Below are 21,598 nucleotides of genomic sequence, written 5' to 3'. Positions count from 1 at the left end.
GGACAAACAGGAAGGTGCAGATGAAAGTGCAGGTTCCTTCATCAGGTGGGGGGAGGAATACTAGTTGGCGACGTCACTGGCACAGGGCCTCTCATGGTACGCAAAAGTGTTGCTGCCGGTGGGAGGCGCCCCCGCCGTGCAAACACACCGCTGTACTTTGAGGGGCCCTGTGCCAGTGCCAATGCCAACGAGTGGGCCCCCCCTGCTTGCTCAGGTTCACAGCACTTGCAAAGTTGAAATACTTACCTCTCCCTGCTCCACTGCCGTGACGTGGTCCAGATTTCCTGGGCCCACTAATTACTTGAACCAGCCCTACCTACCACAACTTTAGCCAAATGACCCCCAATTTCAAATGCCTTCCAATTATTATAAGGTAAATTACGCTTGACAAGCTTCATTAAGAAGAATGGATGGTTTTGACATTAAAATGGGCACTCTAGGTGTTTTCCTGGCCCCCACTCACTGCCGACTATGCTGCCCCATTGACTTGCATTGGGTTTCGTGTTTCGGTCGATCCCGACTTTACGTCATAATCGGCCGATTTCACTCGACCCGACTTTTGAGATAGTCGGGTTTCGCGAAACCCGGCTCGACTCTAAAAAGGTCAAGGTCGCTCAACTCTAGTGATAATATGGCAAATATAATGACTACAATGTTTTTCTCTTTAAAGTAACCCCTTCATCAGTATCAGCCACATTTAGAGTAAGCCATCTGTTTCTTATCTTGTTTGGGCTTATGCCCATTTAATGAGCAAGCGTGCTCGGATAAGGTGTTATCCGAGCACTTAAGTTTTAATTGAGTATTTTCGACATGCTCGAAAAAAAATGCTCTAGTCCCTGTTGCTGCATTTTTTTTCGAGCATGCCAAAAATACTCGATTAAGACAAGAGCATGCTCTGATAACACCTTATCGCTCGCTCGTCACTACTAATTATACTATCTATCTATGGGTCCAAGTTATGCACCTGTGTGATACCAACCAATAGAGAGGCGAGTCAAAGATTGTTTGTGGCCCCTTGACCCTAAGCTGTGCTTCAAGCTCAAGGATCAAGACACAGACACACATTGCATAGTGGTTACAATCTTTCAAGGAGGGCACAAGCTTAAAGGGCTTGTCCTCTAGTGTGATTTTGATGACCTATACTCAGTGTGTCACACCTGGCATCCCTCCTGATCAGCTGTTACCAGCACCAGCAGCCGTAGGGTGCTAACAGTGCACAAAGGGAAACTCCTTATCATGGTACAATATTTCCTGGTCAATTCCGTATCTGCAGATCAGCTCTGTACAATGTTTAGATCCTGCTGTTACCGAAGATGTCAACTGCTGAATGTGGGGATTCCAGATGCTGGACCCCTATAATCTGATATTGCTAACTTATCCTGAGAACACTTAGGAACATAGTAACATAGCTAACATGGCCGAAAAAAGACATTTGTCCATCCAGTTCAGCCTATATTCCATCATAATAAATCCCCAGATCTACGTCCTTCTACAGAACCTAATAACTGTATGATACAATATTGTTCTGCTCCAGGAAGACATCCAGGCCTCTCTTGAACCCCTCGACTGAGTTCACCATCACCACCTCCTCAGGCAAGGAATTCTAGATTCTCACTGCCCTAACAGTAAAGAATCCTCTTCTATGTTGGTGGAAAAACCTTCTCTCCTCCAGATGCAGAGAATGCCCCCTTGTGACCGTCTCCTTCCCTGGTATAAACAGATCCTCAGCAAGATATTTGTATTGTCCCCTTATATACTTATACATGGTTATTAGATCGCCCCTCAGTCGTCTTTTTTCTAATTTTACTAATCTCTCTGGGTATTGTAGTTCCCCCACCCCCTTTATTAATTTTGTTACATATCAATGACATATAGTGAACCCATCTTTAAAGGTTACACTACCATATGTGGGCGCAACTCTTGTTAGTTACATGTCAACTTTTAAGGCATTGAGCTTATTGGTTGTCCAATAACATAAAGAGTCTATCAGCTCGGAAGTAGCACTACTCTAAGGCCGTACACACAGGGTTTGATTCTCTCATGCAAGAGAATCAGACCGATTATGCTAATGTCACTAGGCTCAAACTGTGTCAGAGTTTGATCAGAGTGTCACCTTAGTTTGATCTGATTCTTTCTCATGAGAGAATCACAGCACAGGTGTGGAGAAGACGGAGAACTTAATTTCTCCATCTTCTCCAATATCTTTGTCTGCGGTAATCGGATTACACTCGGATGACATCCGATGTCTCATGTGCACCCGTAGACTTGTATAGGTGCATGTGAGACGAGTCAAGCATCCACTCGCAGAATGCTGCCATTGTTTTCTTATGCTGAATGGACATGAGAAAATAATCGCAGATCTACACTGCCCCATAGTATAACGTGGAAGTGCACAATACAATTCGTTTAGGTCTCAAACTCTCTCTCCACCCAAATCTTTCGGCCCCTTTTCCAACTGACTCAGTATCAGCACACCCTTTTACTGGCTTTGTTCAGTTGCACCTTTCATAAGATTTGGTAGAATGCTGGTTTTATGCTTTGAACCCAACGTTAGAACAGAGCCTGTATGATGTTCTGGCATCCAACACAGGTGACCTCAGCCTATGTGGCCATCATACATCAAAATAAAAGAGTAGAACAGCGGAATGTAGATGATATAACATAACTCTGGTTGTTTCTTTGCTTCCACGGACCAATTAAACAATATTGTTTAAGAACACGTGTTCTCTAAAGGCTTGTGCCAAAGCTTCTAAGTTCCATCCTTTTACACAGGCACAGGATCATTTTTTCTTTCCCTGAGAACGGAGTCAAATAGTAAGTTCATACAGGGTCAGTGCATGTAGCAATGCTGTTATAAGTGAACCCAACAGAAAAATATATTTTTCAGCTGCTATAGTATAAAGATCATTTTCTATTAAAAAAAAATACAAAAAAACAGGTTTTAAACATCATTTGGAATCTTGCAGGAGCTGAGAGGGAAAGTAAACATTGTCAATTCCAATCAGAAAAAAAATCTTAACATGTTTTTTTTGAGAAATTGCCAGGGTACTTCCAGAGTGGAGATGCAAAAGCACATGCTAAAAAAAAATAAAGAAAACAACTTAGAATTCAGATATCGTTCCTAAATCACTTGAAGAACGAGAAACAATGATCCTGTTTCTGACTCAATACACAAATGTGTAATTTACTGTCACTGCTAGTATCCTTTCCCTGACAAGTTAATTTCAGCTTAAACATTTTTGAAACATTTAATCAGTAAGTGATCTAATAACTACTTAATGTGTTTCCCCCATCTGTATCTCTCAAAATGTCTGCATTATCTTCTAACTCAAAGGAACAAATTAAATTTAGACTGAGAACATCTGTCTAAATGTTCATGTTTCAGCGTTTCAGTGAAACCTTGGAAAGTCCTTTTTATATACACTTCCAATGGAAAGTGTGAGGGCAAGCCTTCTCTGCCACAAAGTAGTGATAAATAAAAGTAGTCATAGGCTACGGTCACACTATCAGTATTTGATTAGTATTTTACATCAATATTTGTTAGCCAAAACCAGGAGTGGGTGATAAATACAGAAGTGGTGCATATGTTTCTATTATAGCTTCCCCTTCTGTTTGTTCTACTCCTGGTTTTGGCTTACAAATACTGATGTAAAATACTGACCACATACTGATAGTGTGACCGTAGCCAAAAGGTGTAAGCCCCATCACCCAGGATGATCTTCCTCCTTTTCGAGGCAGCCCAAGATCTAGAGAGCCACAATGCCACCTGTCTCCCTTTTTGACTAGCAGTTCTGAAATATTTTAGGCCATAACTCCAGCTCAGCGTGGAAGAATGTACTGTACATCGAGAAGTCTCCTTTCATAAGTTACTCTTCATTGTACTGATCAGAAACCTTCCATACATGCCTTGTGTAGTGATTACAGAGGAACCAATATTCACTTATCTGATGTCTAGAGAAAACGGTTACAGGAAATCTTGGGACCGAAAATATGCAAAGATAGCTTCTAAGGAAAAGCTTCAAAAACATATTTTACCACAGGACTTCCAGAAAAAGAAGACGAAACTTCTACTTGAGGGTAGTGTTTACTAAATTTATATAACAGTTTCACGTTTTTTATAAATTTCACATATTCCACAGCAATATTTTAAAAAATATATATATATATATATATATATATATATATATATTCCCAAATTCTATATTACAGAACGCTCCAACCAAGTCATGGATTCTTAGAAAAATCTATGCGTGAACAAAACTTCTGACTTTATAAATACATTGCATTGCTTGTTTTATACTGAAATTAAGCTTGCTTTGGAAGACCATGGTCCCATGATGCTTAAACATTGCACTTATAATCTCTGCATTTTTTGTGCAGAAAATCTCATCAGATTTGGCTGCGGATCCACAGTGGATTTGATGCTACGGATCTGCAGCTGTTTTCCATGCGTTTTACAGTAACATGTAAAGCTATGGAAAACCAAATCCGCTGTGCACATGCTGCAGAAAATTCCGTACAATTTTCTGCAGAATGTCAATTCTTTGTGCAGATTCTGCAGCATTTTACACCTATTCCTTAATAGGAATCCGCAGGTGTAAAAACCCAGGTGAAATCAGCACAATAACTGCGGTAAAGCCGTGGAAAATCTGCAGGTATTTTTCTGAATCTGTGCGGAAAAATCCGCACACAAATCTGCAACGTGTGCACATACCCTTAGGGTATGTGTCCACCTTCAGGATGGCCGGCGGTTTTGACGGAGCGGCAAACTAGCTCCGCCCAAAGCTTCGCCCCCTTCTGGGGACGCGATGATGCTGGATGTGTTCATTGCACACATCCGGAAGCATCGCACCCCACACATAGGGCCCTGTGTTATACCTTGCAGCGGCGCAGCGGCGCCGCAAGGTATACGGACATGCTGCGATCTTAAAAGATGCGCCGCATGTCCGGAGTCGCAGGGCCGCCGGATGCGTGTTACCACGCATAGTGGAGACGGGATTTCATGAAATCCCCTCCACTATGCTGTAACATCTGGACGCTGCGTGTTTGACGCTGCGTCTCTATGCACCGTCAAACACGCAGTGTTTTCTGAACGTGGACACATACCCTAACAATTCAAGCAAAGTGGATGTGCTTTCATGAAAACTCATTTCGCGTTCAAGGCTGCATATATACGGTGCCACACAGGGGCAAATAAAATATGCATCAAAGGTGTCTATAAAAGAAAAAAAAACATCAAATAAAAAACAATTGCTTTGTGGTGCAGTTTAGATTGTTCACCTCCTGGGGTGAGGGTTGGGGGGTTAGCTCAGGACTTAACAGGAGATAGGGATAGGTTGGTAACTTGGGCCTCCCTACCTTCAAGGGTACCCCCAAGTTAAGGTCTGAGGGGCAGTTCAGTGGCCCAGGGTCCTCATCTCCTATTTTCCCATTACTGCCCCGTGACATCACCTTTGTATTGTTAGGTGACATCAAGCCCACAAGTTAGGAATGGAGAGGTGTCTATAAGACACCTCTCCATTACTAACCCCATAGTCAAATAAACACCCAGAATCAAGTCATTTATTTTAAATAAAAATCCACACCCTGTTTTATAAATTTATTTAAAAATAACAAACAAAGTTATATTCACCTTACACCCATTCCACTGAAGCCAGTGGAGTAAAAATACTCACCTTACGTCTAATCCACCGATGCCCATGTCCCCTGTAAAAAAAGAAAAATAATAACCAACCATATCCCAGCCTCAGCTGTCCAAAGTGCATCCATACTGTCCCACGATGATTTGGAGAGCATGCACATTAGTGACCACTCTCTCTGCCAACCGGCACACACTGACAGGAGCGTAATCGTAATCCCACAGTGAAATAGTTCACTAGAGTTCATAGCTGAACGCTGGTGAACTCACTTACAGCACCACTCACTCATCTGACAGTGTGGGAACTGCAGCTCTCTGACCGGCGGTAATAAAGTATCATAGGCAGTGTTTACCGGGGTCCGGATTTGGGTATTGTTCTGGAACCCGAACCAAACTTTCTTTAAATGTTTGGCTGAACCCGCCAATCAGCCTGTCTGGGAAGAATTTTCTCCTAAGTGTATGCCATGTTTTGAGGGTTCCTCTAGTCAAACTACCTTTTTACCAGAGAGCTCAAATCACATGAAATCTAAGGGAAGTGTCTTAAAGGAATAGACTGTCCCCCCACTATTCCCCAGCCTCTCCCCTCTGTCAATCCCTGCACTGGCTTCCCATTACCCAACGACTCCAGTTCAAAACCCTAACCATGACATACAAAGCCATCCACAACCTGTCTCCTCCATTCATCTGTGACTTCATCTACTGGTACTTACCTGCACGCAACCTCTGATCCTCACAAGATCTCCTTTTCTACTCTCCTCTAATCTCCTCTTCCCACAAACGCATACAAGATTTCTCTTGTGCATCCCCCATATTCTGGAACTCTCTATCCCATCACATCAGACTCTCGCCTACCATGGAAACCTTCAAAAAGAACCTGAACATCTACCTCTTCTGACAAGCCTAGAACCTGCAGTAACCACTGATAGACCAAACCGCTGCACGACCAGCTCTACCCTCACCTATTGTATCCTCACTCATCCTTGCAGATTGTGAGCCCTCGCGGGCATGGTCATCTCTCCTCCTGTACCAGTAATGACTTGTATTGATCAAGATTATGATACTTGTTTTTTTTATGTGTACCCCCTCTCACATGTAAAGGGCCAAGGAATAAATGGCGCTATAATAATAAATAATAATAATATTGAATTTGCCATCTTTAATTTGAGAAAAATGAATTTGTCTAAATCATCAACGAGAGTATCAATAAGTGAAAATGCTAGTGATTTATGGATTGCAATGGAAACTCCTTTAGATATGGATTCTGGAGTGCTGTCCAATTTTTACGCACCGGTGACCTTTGAAAAGCTGCCAATTCATGCGCCACATACAGTAAAATCACAGAGTGACAGGTTAGAATATAATAGAAATTTTCCCACAGTGCTCGCATTGACGTCAGAATGGTAAAGTGAATTCATTGGATGTGAACTTGCAGGACCTGTCTGACGGCACCGCGAGCAGGAGAACTTTCATGGTACTCAGTGTCTCTGTTGGATGACAGGCTGTATGATCGCATCATGCAACCATGCAGCCTGCCATCTAGATGTAGCAGAGCTAGACCCATTGTGGGACAAAGGGATTAGCAACAACTCTGCGGAAAGGTGAGGAATACTGATGTTTTTATTTTTAACTCTTTTGCAGATGACAAGAGCATCGGTGGAATGGGTGAGGTCGTATGTATGGTTTAATTAAGATTTATTAAAGGAGTCTGTGTCATTCTTTCAATTAAAGGACTTTATTGTGGGTGTCTGTGTTTTCATACAATGTGACTATGGGGTTAGTAATGGGGGCATTTTATTAACGCCTCTCCATTAACTAACCTCAGGGCTTGATGTCACCTGACAATACAAAGGTGACATCAACCCCCAACTGTCACCCCACTTGCCCCCGCTACAGGGTAAGTGAGAAGAATGAGGTTAAGTGCCATAATTGGCACATCTTAGAGATGTGCATTTTCTGGGGTGGCTGAGAGCTGATATTTTTAGCCTGAAGGCCAGTATCCATGGCCCCTTCCTAGGCCATTAATATCAGCTTGCAGCTGTCTACAGAGCCTTTGCTGGCTATTAATTATATGAGAACTCTACGTCATTTTTTTTAAGTCCCCCATTTTAATAGCCAGTAAAGGCTAAGAATACAGTTATGAGCTGATATTAATTGCCTGAGAAGCTCCATAAGTATTACCCCCTTCCAGACTATAAACGTCGGCCCCCAGCTGTTGGTTTTCCCTCTGCTGCTAATGAAAATTATGCTGGAGCTCACTCCATTTTTTTCAGAAAAATTATCTTTTATTAATTAAATATATGTACAGTAAGCTACACACACTGAACTAATTGTATTTGTCACAGACATCTGTATATCTACCTATTCTATTTGTATTTACAGTATGTAATCCATCTCTTCTATCCTGTCGGCTCCTGCTGTGATATTACTCAGCTGCTGAATTGCCAGCTTTTCATCTATCTATCCCATATCTATTTATCTGTCTAAAGTTGTGCTCAAAAGTTTACATACCCCGGATGAATTTTTGCTTTCTTGGCCTTTTTTCAGAAAATATGAATCATAACACCAAACCTTTTTCTCCACTCATGGTTAGTGGTTGGGTGAAGCCATTTATTGTAAAACTACTGTGCTTTCTCTTTTTAAATAATAATGACATTTCTTAATACCGTGTATTGAACCCACTAACATCAATGACAGCTTGAAGTCTTTTGTGGTAGTTGTGGATGAGGTTCTTTATTTTCTCAGATGGTAAAACTGCCCACTCTTCTTGGCAAAAAAGCCTCCAGTTCCTGTAGGTTCCTGGGCTGTCTAGCATGGACTGCGCACTTGAGATCTCCCCAGAGTGGCTCAATGATATTGAGGTCAGGAGACTAAGATGGCCACTCCAGAACCTTCACTTTGTTCTGCTGTAGCCATTGATGACTTAGCCTTGTGTTTTGGATTGTAATGTTGGAAAATCCAAGTATGTCCCATGCGCAGCTTCTGATTGCAAATTTACCTCCAGTATTTGCTGATAATGTGCTGCATTTAACTTTCCTTCAACTTTGACCAAGTTTCCAGTGCCTTTGTAGCTCACACATCCCCAAAACATCAGCGATCCATCTCCGTGCTTTACAGTAGGAATGCTGTTCCATTCATCATAGGCCTTGTTGACCTCTCCCCAAATGTAACGTTTATGTTTGTGGCCAAAAAGTTCAATTTTGGTCTCATCGCTCCAAATGACTTTGTTCCAGAAGTTTTGAGGCTTGTCTCTGTGCTGTTTTGTGTATTGTAGGCAATGTCATTTGCACAGTAATGGCTTTCTTATGGCGACTCTACCATGCAGCCCATTTTTCTTCAAGTGCTTCCTCATTGTGCATCTTGAAACAGCCACACCGTTAATTTTCAGAGAGTCCAGTATTTTAGCTGCTGTTATTTGTGGGTTTTTCTTTGCATCCCAAACAATTTTCCTGGCAGTTGTGGACAAAATTTTTGTTGGTCTACCTGATCGTGGTTTTGCTTTTGCAGAGCCCCTGATTTTCCATTTTTTAATCACCGTTTGGACTCTGCAGACTGGCATTATCATTTCCTTGTATATCGTTTTGTATCCCTTTCCTGTTTTATACAGTTCAACTACCTTTTCCCGAAGATCTGTTGACAGTTCTTTTGCTTTCCCCATGACTCACTATCCAAAAACATCAGTGGCTGGATGAAAGATGCAAGAGTCTGTCTGGATCCCAGAAGCTCACTCAGTTTTTATGCACACACACTGATTACAAGCAAACAGATCACATGTGAGGATGTTACCTTTAGTAGCTATTCAAACCCCTTTGTGTCAACTTCTGTGCATGTTATCAGGTCTAAATCACCAGGGTATGTGAACTTTTGATCAGGGTCATTTGGATGTTTTGGGTTGTCATTATGATTTAAAAAGAGAAAGCACAGTAGATTGACAATAATTGGCTTCACCCAACCACTAACCGTGAGTGGAGAAATAGTCTTGGTGTTATCATTTGAGCACAACTATATCTTTTTTAATATATATATATGTGTGTGTCACTGACATCCATATAGATATGTATTCTATGCGTATATACAGTATCTATATTTTACTATACGCGGCACATGAATTACCGGCTTTTACTCTATCAATTATATATATATGTGTGTGTTTTGCAGGCTTTACTGAGAGAGGTGTCACCCAGGAATTCAGACATCAGCTTAAGGCCAGAGTCACACTAGACTGTAATACGGAGGAGTGTAATGCGATAAAAAATCGCATAGCACTCGGCCCAATGTTAATCTATGGGGCAGCTCCTATTATCAGTTGTTTTCTCACCAATGCAAGTCTATGGGTGTGAGAAAAGAAGCAGATTACACATGGACCATCAGTGTGACTTGCGATAAATACGCACCGGTGTTCTATAGAAAAGCCGGTAATTCAGTGCGGTAAACAGTAAAATCACACTGACATGTTAGAATAGAACAGATAAAATTAATGTCTACATATAGTATAGGTATATATATATATATATATATATATATATATATCAGTGAGACACATATATACACATATATTTATATTTCATACAGCGCTAGATAGCAGAAAGGCTGGTAATTCAATTTCCGGCTTTTGCTATCGCCTTATCAAACCCGACAGGATATGAGACATGGTTTACATACAGTAAACCATTTCATATCCCTTATTTTTTAACATATTCCACACTAGAGATGTTAGAAGTGTATGTGTGCAAAATTTGGGGGCTCTAGCTGTTAAAATAAAGAGTTAAATCACGGAAACTGGCGTGGGCTCCCGCACAATTTTCTCTGCCAGAGTGGGAAAGCCAGTGACTGAGGGCAGATATTAATAGCCTAGAGAGGGACCATGGTTATAGGACCACCCTAAAAACATCTGCCCCCAGCCACCCCAGAAAAGGCACATCTGTAAGATGTGCCTATTCTGGCACTTGGCCACTCTCTTCCCACTCCCGTGTTCCTGTGGGATGTGGGGTAATAAAGGGTTAATGTCATCTTGCTATTGTAAGGTGACATGAAGCCAGGTTAAAAATGGAGAGGTGTAAATAAGACACCTATACATGATAAATCCTATGTTCTTAAAGGGTTAAAAAAGCACACACACATTAGGAAAAAAGTATTTTAATCAAATAAAGACACATGGTGTTGTAATAGTTTATTATACTCTCAATCCAATTGAAGACCCTTGTCACCTGAAACAAAATTAAAATAAAAAAACAACAATATCCCATACCCCTCCGGCGTTACAGTCATGTCCCATGATGTAAATCCATCTGAAGGGGTTAAATAATTTTACAAGCAGAAGCTCTGCTAATGCAGCTGTGCTCCTGCCTGTAAAAAGTGGGGAATGAATGGAATGCAGGGGAATGCAGCTACCTAGACTTGCGGTGCTGCGCACCCTGCTGGCATAGCCTCATATGAACTCGAGCGTGAGAAAATATTCTGAAAAATTCCCACGCTCGAGTTCATATGAGTTTATGCCAGCAGGGGGCGCAAGTCTAGGTTGCTACGATCCCCTGCTATTTGAGGCCATGGATCCATTCTATGTCCATTTTGCAAGCTGGCGAGATTTTCGTACGGATGCCTTACGGATGACACACGGTTAATTTTTGGAGAAAAAAATCACATCCTCGCATTGAATACAGATCACTGTTCAGGAAATTTTCTGCATATCTCTGCCATCAAAAACGGACCGTATTTTTATATGTTGTGTGTGACTCCGGCCTAAGAGAGGTATTCACACTGGTTAGGGACCCATCAGTCTTATGGAACCATCTTGACGTTGATTGATGGGCAGACATTATTTGGCCAAATTTTGTGCAAAGCGCCTCATTCATTTTTTCCAAATATTCAAAAGCTGTATTGCTATTCAAACTTCATATATTTCACATTGACATGCTTTAGCACAATATAATGCAACCTTTTTATTGTGTTTAATATAGGCATTAAAATAAAAATGTGAGTTGGTAGAATTGGATAAATTTGGATTTTGTACTGTATTTTATACCCTACAAACAGGGTATGAACAGCTGACATGTGCCCGGAACAGTTACGGGTGGAATAGCGATCCACCCGCAGTTGTTAACCAGTTAAATGCCACTGTCAAACTCTGACAGCGGCATTGAACACGTGCTTCCGGCAATAGCACCGGAAATTCCACCAATTGGCGCCCGTGTCACATGACCGCGGGTCGCTGATGGGTTGGCATGACAACCAGAGGTCTCCAGCAGGCCTCTATGGTTGTCACTGCCAGATTGCTATGAGCATGGGGAGTAATTCTGCTACATATAGGCGATCTGAGCATCGCCTATATGTAGCAGAGCCTATCGGATTATGGCAGCTTCTAGTCTCCCATAGAGACTATTGACGCATCCCAAAAGTAAAAAAAAGGTTTTAAATATACTAAAAAATAAAAAAAATATGAAATTTCAAATCACCCCCCTTTTGCCTCCATTCAAAATAAAACAATACAAAAAATCAAACATACACATATTTGGTATCGCCGTGTTCAGAATCGCCCAATCTATCAATAAAAAAAAGGATTAAACTAATCGCTAAACAGTGTAGCTGGAAAAAAAAGTCAAAACGCCAGAAATACGTTTTTTTGGTCGCCACGACATTGCATTAAAATGCAATAACGGGTGATCAAAAGAACGTATCTGCCCCAAAACGGTAACATTGCTCGGTGTGCAAAATGTTAACCCTCACCCAACCCGAGATCATGAAAAATGGAGATGCTACGGAAAATTAGCAATTGGAAATTGTCGCAATTTTTTTTTTTTACAAAGTTTGGAATTTTTTTCAACACTTAGATAAAAAAGAACCTAAATATGTTTGGTGTCTATGAACTTGTAATGACCTGGAGAATAACAATGGCAGGTCAGTTTTAGCATATAGTGATCCTAGTAAAAAAACAAAAAACAAGTGTGGGATTGCTTTCTTTTGCAATTTCACCGCACTTGGAATTTTTTTCCCGTTTTCGAGTACACAACATGGTAAAACCAATGGTGTCGTTCAAAAGTACAACTCGTCCCGCAAAATATAAGCCCTCACATGACCATATTGACGGAAAAATAAAAGATATGGCTCTGGGAAGAAAGGGAGCAAAAAATGAAAATACAAAACCAAAAATACCTCTGGTTGTTAGGGGGTTAACTGGCTCTGACCTTATCTTTTGTATTGTAGCATCTAATAAGCCTGTGCAAACTTCTTTGTGAGGGGAAGGGGAGCAGGGTCAGCTATTGTGAATGGTGGATCCTATGTTATCATCTGTGTACCTAGACGGGAAGTATGAGTTAAAAAAGCCCATAATGGGCCAGTGGGAAAACTGCAAGATTACACTTTTTTAAAATGAATCATGATAAGAAAAAAAAAACAAACATTGCCAACATTTTCTTAAAAATATATGTAACACAAAAACCTGATGATAGCTACTCTATAAATAAGTTTCCAGCCAGCAGAGCTATAAAAGCTACTCTGGAATATAGTGCAGGCTGTAGAACAAAAAAAAAAACGCAGATCTGCACTGAACAATTGAATAACATTGGTCTGAGTGCAATCCATTTTTTCTCGCATTACACTTGTCCGATATATACACTAGCGTCAGCAAACGTTTGAAGTAATTTCTTGTGTTAGGATATGTGCACACGTCGATGGAACCTCTGCGGATTTTTCCGCATCTGTTTTTGGAAATCCGCAGGTAAACCGCACTGTGCATTACCTGCGGATTTACTGCGGAATTACCGCAGATTTACCGCATTTTTTGTGCAGATTCCACCTGCGGTTTTACACCTGCAGATTCCTATTGAGGAGCAGGTGTAAACCACAGTGGAATCTGCACAAAGAATTGGCATGCTGCAGAATAAACAAAGCAGTGTTTCCGCGCGTTTTTTCTGCAGCATGTGCACTGCGGATTTTGTTTTCCATAGGTTTACATTGTACTGTAAACGCATGGAAAGCTGCTGCGAATCCGCAGCGTCAAAACCGCTGAGGATCTGCAGCAAAATCCGCAGCGTGTGCACATAGCCTTAAAGTTGCAAAACCTGAAAAAAAGATATAGAAATTTGCTATTGACGGGTCCATATCATCCTACAGAATAAGGCCGGTTTCACACGTCAGTGGCTCCGGTACGTGAGGTGACAGTTTCCTCACGTACCGGAGCCACTGACACACGTAGACACAATAAATCAATGCATCTTTTCAGATGTCATTGATTTTTTGCGGACCGTGTCTCTGTGTGCCAAACACGGAGACATGTCAGTGTTCGTCCGTGTAAAATGGGTCCGTGTAAAACACGTACCACACATGGACTTTGTCCGTGTGCAGTCCGTGTGCCGTGCAGGAGACAGCGCTACATTAAGCGCTGTCCCCCCCACTGATGCTGAAGCCCCATTCATATCTTCCCTGCAGCAGCGTTTGCTGTAGAGAAGATATGAATATTAGTGTGTAAAATCAATATCCAGGTCCCCACCCCCTCCCACCCCCTGTGCTCCCTCCGCCCCCCACCCCCCCCCCCCCCCGCTGTGATTACAATACTCACCTAGCTTCCGGATCCCTCGCAGCGTCCTCTCCTGGCCGCACCTTGTACTGTATGAGCGGTCACGTGGGGCTGCTGATTACAATCATGAATATGCGGCTCCACCTCCCAAAGGGGTGGAGCCACATATTCATTACTATAAATGAGCGGCCCCACGTGACCGCTCATACAGTACAAGGTGCAGCCAGGAGAGGACGCTGCGAGGGATCCGGAAGCTAGGTGAGTATTTTAATCACAGCGGGGGGGGGGGGGCGCATAAGCGGTGGGAGGGGGGTTTGGGGACCTGGATATTGATTTTACATACTAATATTCATATCTTCTCTACAGCAAACACTGCTGCAGGGAAGATATGAATGGGGCTTCAGCACGATGCCAGGGACAGCGCTAAACTTTAGCGCTGTCTCCGGCACGGTGCGTTTGGTACCCAGTGGGCACACGGGTGGCACACGTGTGCCACTCTGATGTGCCACAGAAACGCACCGGCACATGGACACGGATAATTCCGGTACCGATTTTTCCAGTACCGGAAATATCTGGACGTGTGAGACTGCCCTAAAGAAAACAAGGAAACATGACAATAATAAAAAAACAGTGAAACCTTTATAAAAAACTAGATTGTGGCCCGATTCTAACGTATCGGGTATTCTAGAATATGCATGTCCCCGTAGTATATGGACAATGATGATTCCAGAATTCGCGGCAGACTGTGCCCGTCGCTGATTGGTCGAGGCAACCTTTATGACATCATCGTCGCCATGGCAACCATTATGACATCTACGTCGATACTGTGCCCATCGCTGAATCAGAAACGTGGGATTTCTACGTCCTTTATGACATCATCGTCGCTGTGCCCGTTGGCGGCCTCGACCAATCAGAGATGCGGGATGTCTACGTCCTTTTAAAATGCAAAAAACAGAGGCAGAATTGTTGTTTCAGTCATGTTTCATCTCATAAAGAGTTGATAAAAGTTTGGTAAATACAACTCGTCCCGAAAAAAAAAAAAAAAAAAGCCCTCATATGACTGTTGCTAAAACCATAAAAATGTTATGGCTTCTGGAACGTGATAATAGAAAAGTGAAAAAAAAAAGAGGTTTGGCATAAACGCCAAAAGGGGCCGTGATGCCAAGGGGTTAATGGCGTCTTCTCCTCAACTGTTTGCATTTTCTGACACATTACTGTCATGTTACTGTAACTAACAAACATATTTCAAAACTTTTTTTTAGTGGTTTAAACTGGAGCTGGGGATGGGCGTCCGCTGGGAGCAGCATATTAGCGGAATTTGGAACCTTGCACTTGGAGTTTTTGAAGCTGAGTGAATTGTCTGGAGACTCAGTGTTTATTGAGAAGGTAAAAGCTGTCACAATTTCATATTTTGCCTAAAGAAATGTGTCCTAGGATCATAACCTTCTTCTGCAGCAACATGAATTCAAGTGATTGCGGAAGATACTGTTATTGCCTACTTCCAACATGAAGTTAACCATTTATTATTAAACATTGGTCATTTATTCCCTGTAGGTGAACACCATCCGAAGAATACTGAAGAAAATGGAGAAACCTCATGGATTGTATCCTAATTATTTCAGTCCTGTGAGTGGGAGCTGGGTCCAACGTACGTACAAAAATCCAGATAATTTATAGAGACCTTTCATTATCTCTGCTCTTAGTTCAGATATGACTGTGCTCTGCTAAAATTTAAAGAGGATCTGTCAGTAGGAGCAACCCTCCGAAGCTGTCTACATCTACAGTATATGAGCTTACAGGTCACAGGAAGCTGAATAACATGATTCCTTAATATCGGCAATCCGATGTCTTATTCCAGAGTTATCCACATTTTTCTTATATGAAAATGAGCTGTTAAGAGCTTATTTTATATAAAAGGGGGAGTTACCAGTGTGTGACATGTAGATTAGGAGAACAGACTGTCAGTCATTACATGTCTCACATTGTAACACCGCCACATATAAAGACTGACAGCCTTTTTACCTGATTTACATATCTCACACTGGTAATGCCTCCTTTTATTTAAAATAAGGTCTGTCGGCAGATTGTCACGAACATAAGTGTCCAAAGATCTTAACAGCTCATTTATATATTAAGAAAAACATGGATTTCTTTCTCTCGAACAAGACAGCGGATCACAGATATTAAGTTATCATTTTATTCAGCTTCCTATGACCTACATACCCAAGTAGATGGCTTAGAAGGTCTGCTCCTACTGATCATCCCTTTAATAAGTAGCAGAATAACATACAGTTTTTTTGCAAAAGTATTCACTACGTATTTAGTGATGAGCGAATAGCATTGTTTTTGGCATGCTTGGAGATTTCGTTTTTTGTAATCCGATTTGTGTGTGATGTATCGGCACTAAATTGTCTAAGTTGGTGAAGTGAAATGAGAAACATATAGGCAGAAATTAAATTTATGGGATCAAATAACTGAAAATTGGCGTGTGCATATGTATTCACCCCTTTTGCTATGAAGCTACCGGTAAGTGTCACACTGTCTGTCAGTATATGCGCACCTTTAATGAAAGGCCACAAAGGCTGCTACACTATTAAGCAAAAGGTACCGCTAACCAAACATGCATTATTTTTAATACAAGAATAAAAAAGGTCGAAAATATCATTTTGTTCATTGTTAAAACATTTAAATTGTAATACCCAGAGAGAAAACTCATGTAATTATGGAAATCACAGGATTGAAAGACATGTTAATGATATGTAAAAGATGATGAAAAAGAAAATGTTCCAAACATGTAAATTTATTTGGTAGCAAGCGCAGCATAAATCACAAATGTTTCGTCTAGGGGGGCAAACATTATTGAATTAAAATGTGTGTCACCTTGTTACACTGACAGAAAGTTGTCCTAGAATGTTAGGAGACATTCTGATAGGGAATTTAGATTGTGAGCCCCAATGGGGACAGTTGTGATAATATCTGTAAACCACTGTGGTATTAATGGTGCTATATGCTGTGAGCAAAATAAATAATATGGTTGTGAGTGACCGATGGGCTGTTAGCCAGCATGGTGTACTACACATAAGCATCTGATTTGCATCTGGTGTTCGGTCAGGGTGACCGACGCTGCTGTGGGGTCCGCTGGGGTGATGGAATGGCAGCTGGATGGTATACCTTCCCACAGGTGAAGTATGTCCCCAGGGCTTCCCAGTAAGGTAGATGGTGATGGTGTGAGGTGCAGTCAATAACGAGGACACAAGGTTGCAGTCTCTTTACCTCTTTACTGTAAACTTCAGGATCCTCAATCCAGAGCACGCTTAACAGGGCTATCTGAGACCGGCCGGTCCGATGGGCACATCCAGAGTTTCCTTCGCAGATGGAAATCTTTGCCTACCACTAGCACCTGTGTGTTGTAGTCCTACCCTGCTGAGCATTCGGAATAGTCCTCACAACTGCTGTTCTCGTTCGTTCGTTCGTTCTCTACAGCTCTCTCTCTCTTTAGTTCCAGATGTTACTAGTTTCTTGTCCCCCAGGTATGTTATGGCTAGGACACACCCGTATGACGGGAAGGCCTGGAGGTCTTCCGGGACCCTAGAGACGCCCCTCTCCCACTGTTGCCCCCTATGTCTTCGTAGGAAATTTAAGGTAGACAGCCAACCTATAATTAACTGTCCTGCGGAGTTCGAAGTAAGGCCTAGAGTCAGTTACTCCGGCGGTGTTCCGGCCACCGGCTACGCGCCTCAGTAGGATGTTGCCTCGGTCTCATGGCACGACTCCTACTGGTACTCCTTTTTGCTTGATCTCATTTACACTGTTCCACAATATCCTTCCCTTCGTGTCTTTCTTAGGATACCGCCTAGTATAGTGCAGGCGCGGTTCCATTACGTTCTGCTCTGTTCGCTAGGCACCTGCCAGGTTCCCGCGCCTGACAGGGACCCCCCTGTGTCTTCTCCCTGCAACACCCCCTGTCACGGGATGTTGCCTGAATCCAACCCAGTCAGCTTCTGACTAACTTCCTCCCCAACCCCTAGTTTTACCAGTGTGAGGAGTGGCCCAATAAATAAAGCCTTTTTCTCCCCCTAGTGGCTGGAGTGTGAAGTGTAATGTGTTCTGGTGATACCTGGTCAGGAGAACTCCTTTAGTGCCATCAGACGTACCATCACTCCCCTTAGTGGCAGAGCGTCATACTGCAACGACCAGGTCTCTGGGGCGCTGCACTCCCCCCCCCCGGTTAAATCCAGTACTCCTGGACTGGGAAGAAGAACAACAATACATTGCAGCAAAAGACATACAAAGTTTTTGAAATGCTAAAACAAGTAAATAGAACAATGCTTCCCTTTATGGGAGGTGAGGACACTTGAACGTTACAAACAAAATTAAATATTTTTTTAAATAACAGGTTGACTATAAATAACTCTCAGTACCCAGCCGGGTATTCTACCAAGTGCAAACTCTGAACAATAATTTAACTTTTCCTTTAAGGGCGTATACGCTGAACCCACTAAAGGCCTACCATAAAATACTATATAAATAACTCAACTTTTCTTTCCGTTCTAGCTTCACCAATGCAGGACCGCCTAGCTCCTTGGCTGGGCCTACTGTCATTGTACCGACCATCATTCTACGGTTCTCAGGAGGACTCTCTCTCTAACCCCTACGGGTTCACTTCAAGCTTTCCTGTCCTCAATCTTTATTAACATTATCAAACTTTATTAACTTTCAACATTATTAACGTTTCGATCTTTTCTTAGGCAACATATCCACATTCCCTTTAAGAGGGAACCAAGTCTCTAGGAAATAGTACAGATTCTCTCTGTCTGCAAGTCCACTGAAAGAAAGACCTTCTGCGTCATGTCCAGAAGCATTATCTTCGCAAAGTCTTCTTTGGCTTGTAAAACCAGTAGGGAGCACCTTTAAGAAGGTGCAAACTATATACAAAACAGTTTTGAATCATTCACCGTCCATGATCCGGCAGTCTTTTAAACAATGATGAACTTGTGCAACAATTGAAAAAGAAATATAAACAATAGGGATCGCGGGTAAACAAAGGGAACCCCTTTAGGAATAACCTGTCATGATCCCAATGGCAGGGGATCACTAAAGGACAAGCACAGATACAAACAAGCTCTAGGGCGATGGAACCTGAGCTGACCGCGACCCTGAACCTAACACACAAATAAAAGTAGCCGGGGAACGTGCCTACGATGATCCTAGACGTCTCGCTCCAGCCGAAGATCTAACTTCCCCTATTAGAAGAAACACAGACCTCTCTTGCCTCCAGAGAAATACCCCACAGAAATAGCAGCCCCCCACATATAATGACGGTGAAATGAGAGGAAAGCACATACGCAGTATGAAAACAGTTTCAGCAAAATGAGGCCCGCTAAAGCTAGATAGCAGAGGATACAAAAGTGAACTGCGCGGTCAGCGAAAAACCCTTCAAAAAACCATCCTGAAATTACTTGAACTCATGTGCCAACTCATGGTACATGAGGAGCAATTTCAGCCCACTAGAGCAACCAGCAGCAAAGAATCACATATCTGCAGGCTGGACTAAAAACCAAATTAAGCAAAACACCAAAACAGGAAAATCCAAACTTAGCTTGACCAGAAGTTTCTAGGAGCAGGGAGCAGAGGTAACAAGACACACTGGATACATTGTTAACCGGCGAGGAAATGCCAGCAAAGCCAGGTTAAATAGGAAACTCCCATATCCTGATGGAACAGGTGAAACCCAGAGACCAGGAAAGACAAGTCACCCAGTACCATCAGTAACCACCAGAGGGAGCCCAAAAACAGAACTCACAACAGTACCCCCCCCTTGAGGAGGGGTCACCGAACCCTCACGAGAACCACCAGGGCGACCAGGATGAGCCCTATGAAAAGCACGAACCAAATCATCAGCATGAACATCCGAGGCAACCACCCAAGAATTATCCTCCTGACCATAACCCTTCCACTTGACCAAATACTGGAGTTTCTGTCTGGAAACACGAGAATCCAAGATCTTCTCCACAACATACTCCAATTCTCCCTCCACTAGCACTGGAGCAGGAGGCTCAAGCGAAGGAACAACAGGTACCTCATACTTCCGCAACAACGACCGATGGAACACATTATGAATAGCAAACGATGCCGGGAGATCCAAACGAAACGACACAGGGTTAAGAATTTCCAAGATCCTATAGGGACCGATGAACCGAGGCTTGAACTTAGGAGAAGAGACCTTCATAGGAACAAAACGAGAAGACAACCACACCAAGTCCCCAACAAGAAGTCGAGGACCCACGCGGCGACGGCGATTAGCAAACTGCTGAGCCTTCTCCTGGGACAACTTCAAATTGTCCACCACATGACTCCAAATCCGATGCAACCTATCCACCACCATGTCCACTCCAGGACAATCAGAAGGTTCCACCTGACCAGAGGAAAAACGAGGATGAAACCCCGAATTACAAAAGAAAGGAGAAACCAAGGTAGCAGAACTAGCCCGATTATTAAGGGCAAACTCGGCCAGCGGCAAAAAGGTAACCCAGTCATCCTGATCAGCAGAAACAAAACACCTTAAATAAGTTTCCAAGGTCTGATTAGTTCGTTCAGTCTGGCCATTCGTCTGAGGATGGAATGCAGACGAAAAGGACAAATCAATGCCCATCTTAGCACAGAACGTCCGCCAAAATCTAGACACAAACTGGGATCCCCTGTCAGAAACGATGTTCTCAGGAATCCCATGCAAACGAACCACATTCTGAAAAAACAGAGGGACCAACTCAGAGGAGGAAGGTAACTTAGGCAAGGGTACCAGATGAACCATTTTAGAAAAGCGATCACACACAACCCAGATGACGGACATTTTTTGAGAGACAGGGAGATCCGAAATAAAGTCCATGGAAATGTGCGTCCAAGGCCTCTTCGGGATAGGCAAAGGTGACAACAATCCACTGGCCCGAGAACAGCAAGGCTTAGCCCGAGCACAAACCTCACAAGACTGCACAAAAGAACGCACATCCCTCGACAAGGAAGGCCACCAAAAAGACCTGGCCACCAAGTCTCTAGTACCAAATATTCCAGGATGACCTGCCAACGCAGAAGAATGGACCTCGGAGATGACTCTACTGGTCCAATTATCCGGAACAAACAGTCTCTCAGGCGGACAACGATCAGGTTTATCCGCCTGAAACTCCTGCAAAGCACGTCGCAAGTCTGGGGAGACAGCAGACAAAATCACCCCATCCCTAAGGATACCAGAGGGCTCAGAATTTCCAAGGGAGTCAGGCACAAAACTCCTAGAAAGAGCATCCGCCTTCACATTCTTTGAACCTGGCAGGTATGAAACCACAAAATTGAAACGAGAGAAAAACAGTGACCAACGAGCCTGTCTAGGATTCAGACGCCTGGCAGACTCAAGGTAAATCAAATTTTTGTGATCAGTCAACACCACCACACGATGTCTA

The 21,598-nt window shown here is 42.7% G+C and overlaps 1 protein-coding gene across 1 annotated transcript in view; it reads left to right on the top strand.

Annotated features, from left to right (window-relative positions):
- LOC138670090 (mannosyl-oligosaccharide 1,2-alpha-mannosidase IA-like) overlaps positions 1–21,598 on the top strand; it is a 260,030-nt gene that overhangs the window by 130,399 nt on the left and 108,033 nt on the right. The window contains exons 7-8 of the mRNA XM_069757123.1: positions 15,410–15,533; positions 15,702–15,795. Of these exons, the coding sequence (XP_069613224.1) occupies positions 15,410–15,533; positions 15,702–15,795 (218 nt within the window). The remainder of the gene's footprint in view (positions 1–15,409; positions 15,534–15,701; positions 15,796–21,598) is intronic.

The sequence above is a fragment of the Ranitomeya imitator genome, chromosome 3, assembly GCF_032444005.1.
Source record: "Ranitomeya imitator isolate aRanImi1 chromosome 3, aRanImi1.pri, whole genome shotgun sequence".
NCBI classification, from domain to species: domain Eukaryota; kingdom Metazoa; phylum Chordata; class Amphibia; order Anura; family Dendrobatidae; genus Ranitomeya; species Ranitomeya imitator.
This window is presented reverse-complemented; position numbering and strand designations above follow the sequence as displayed.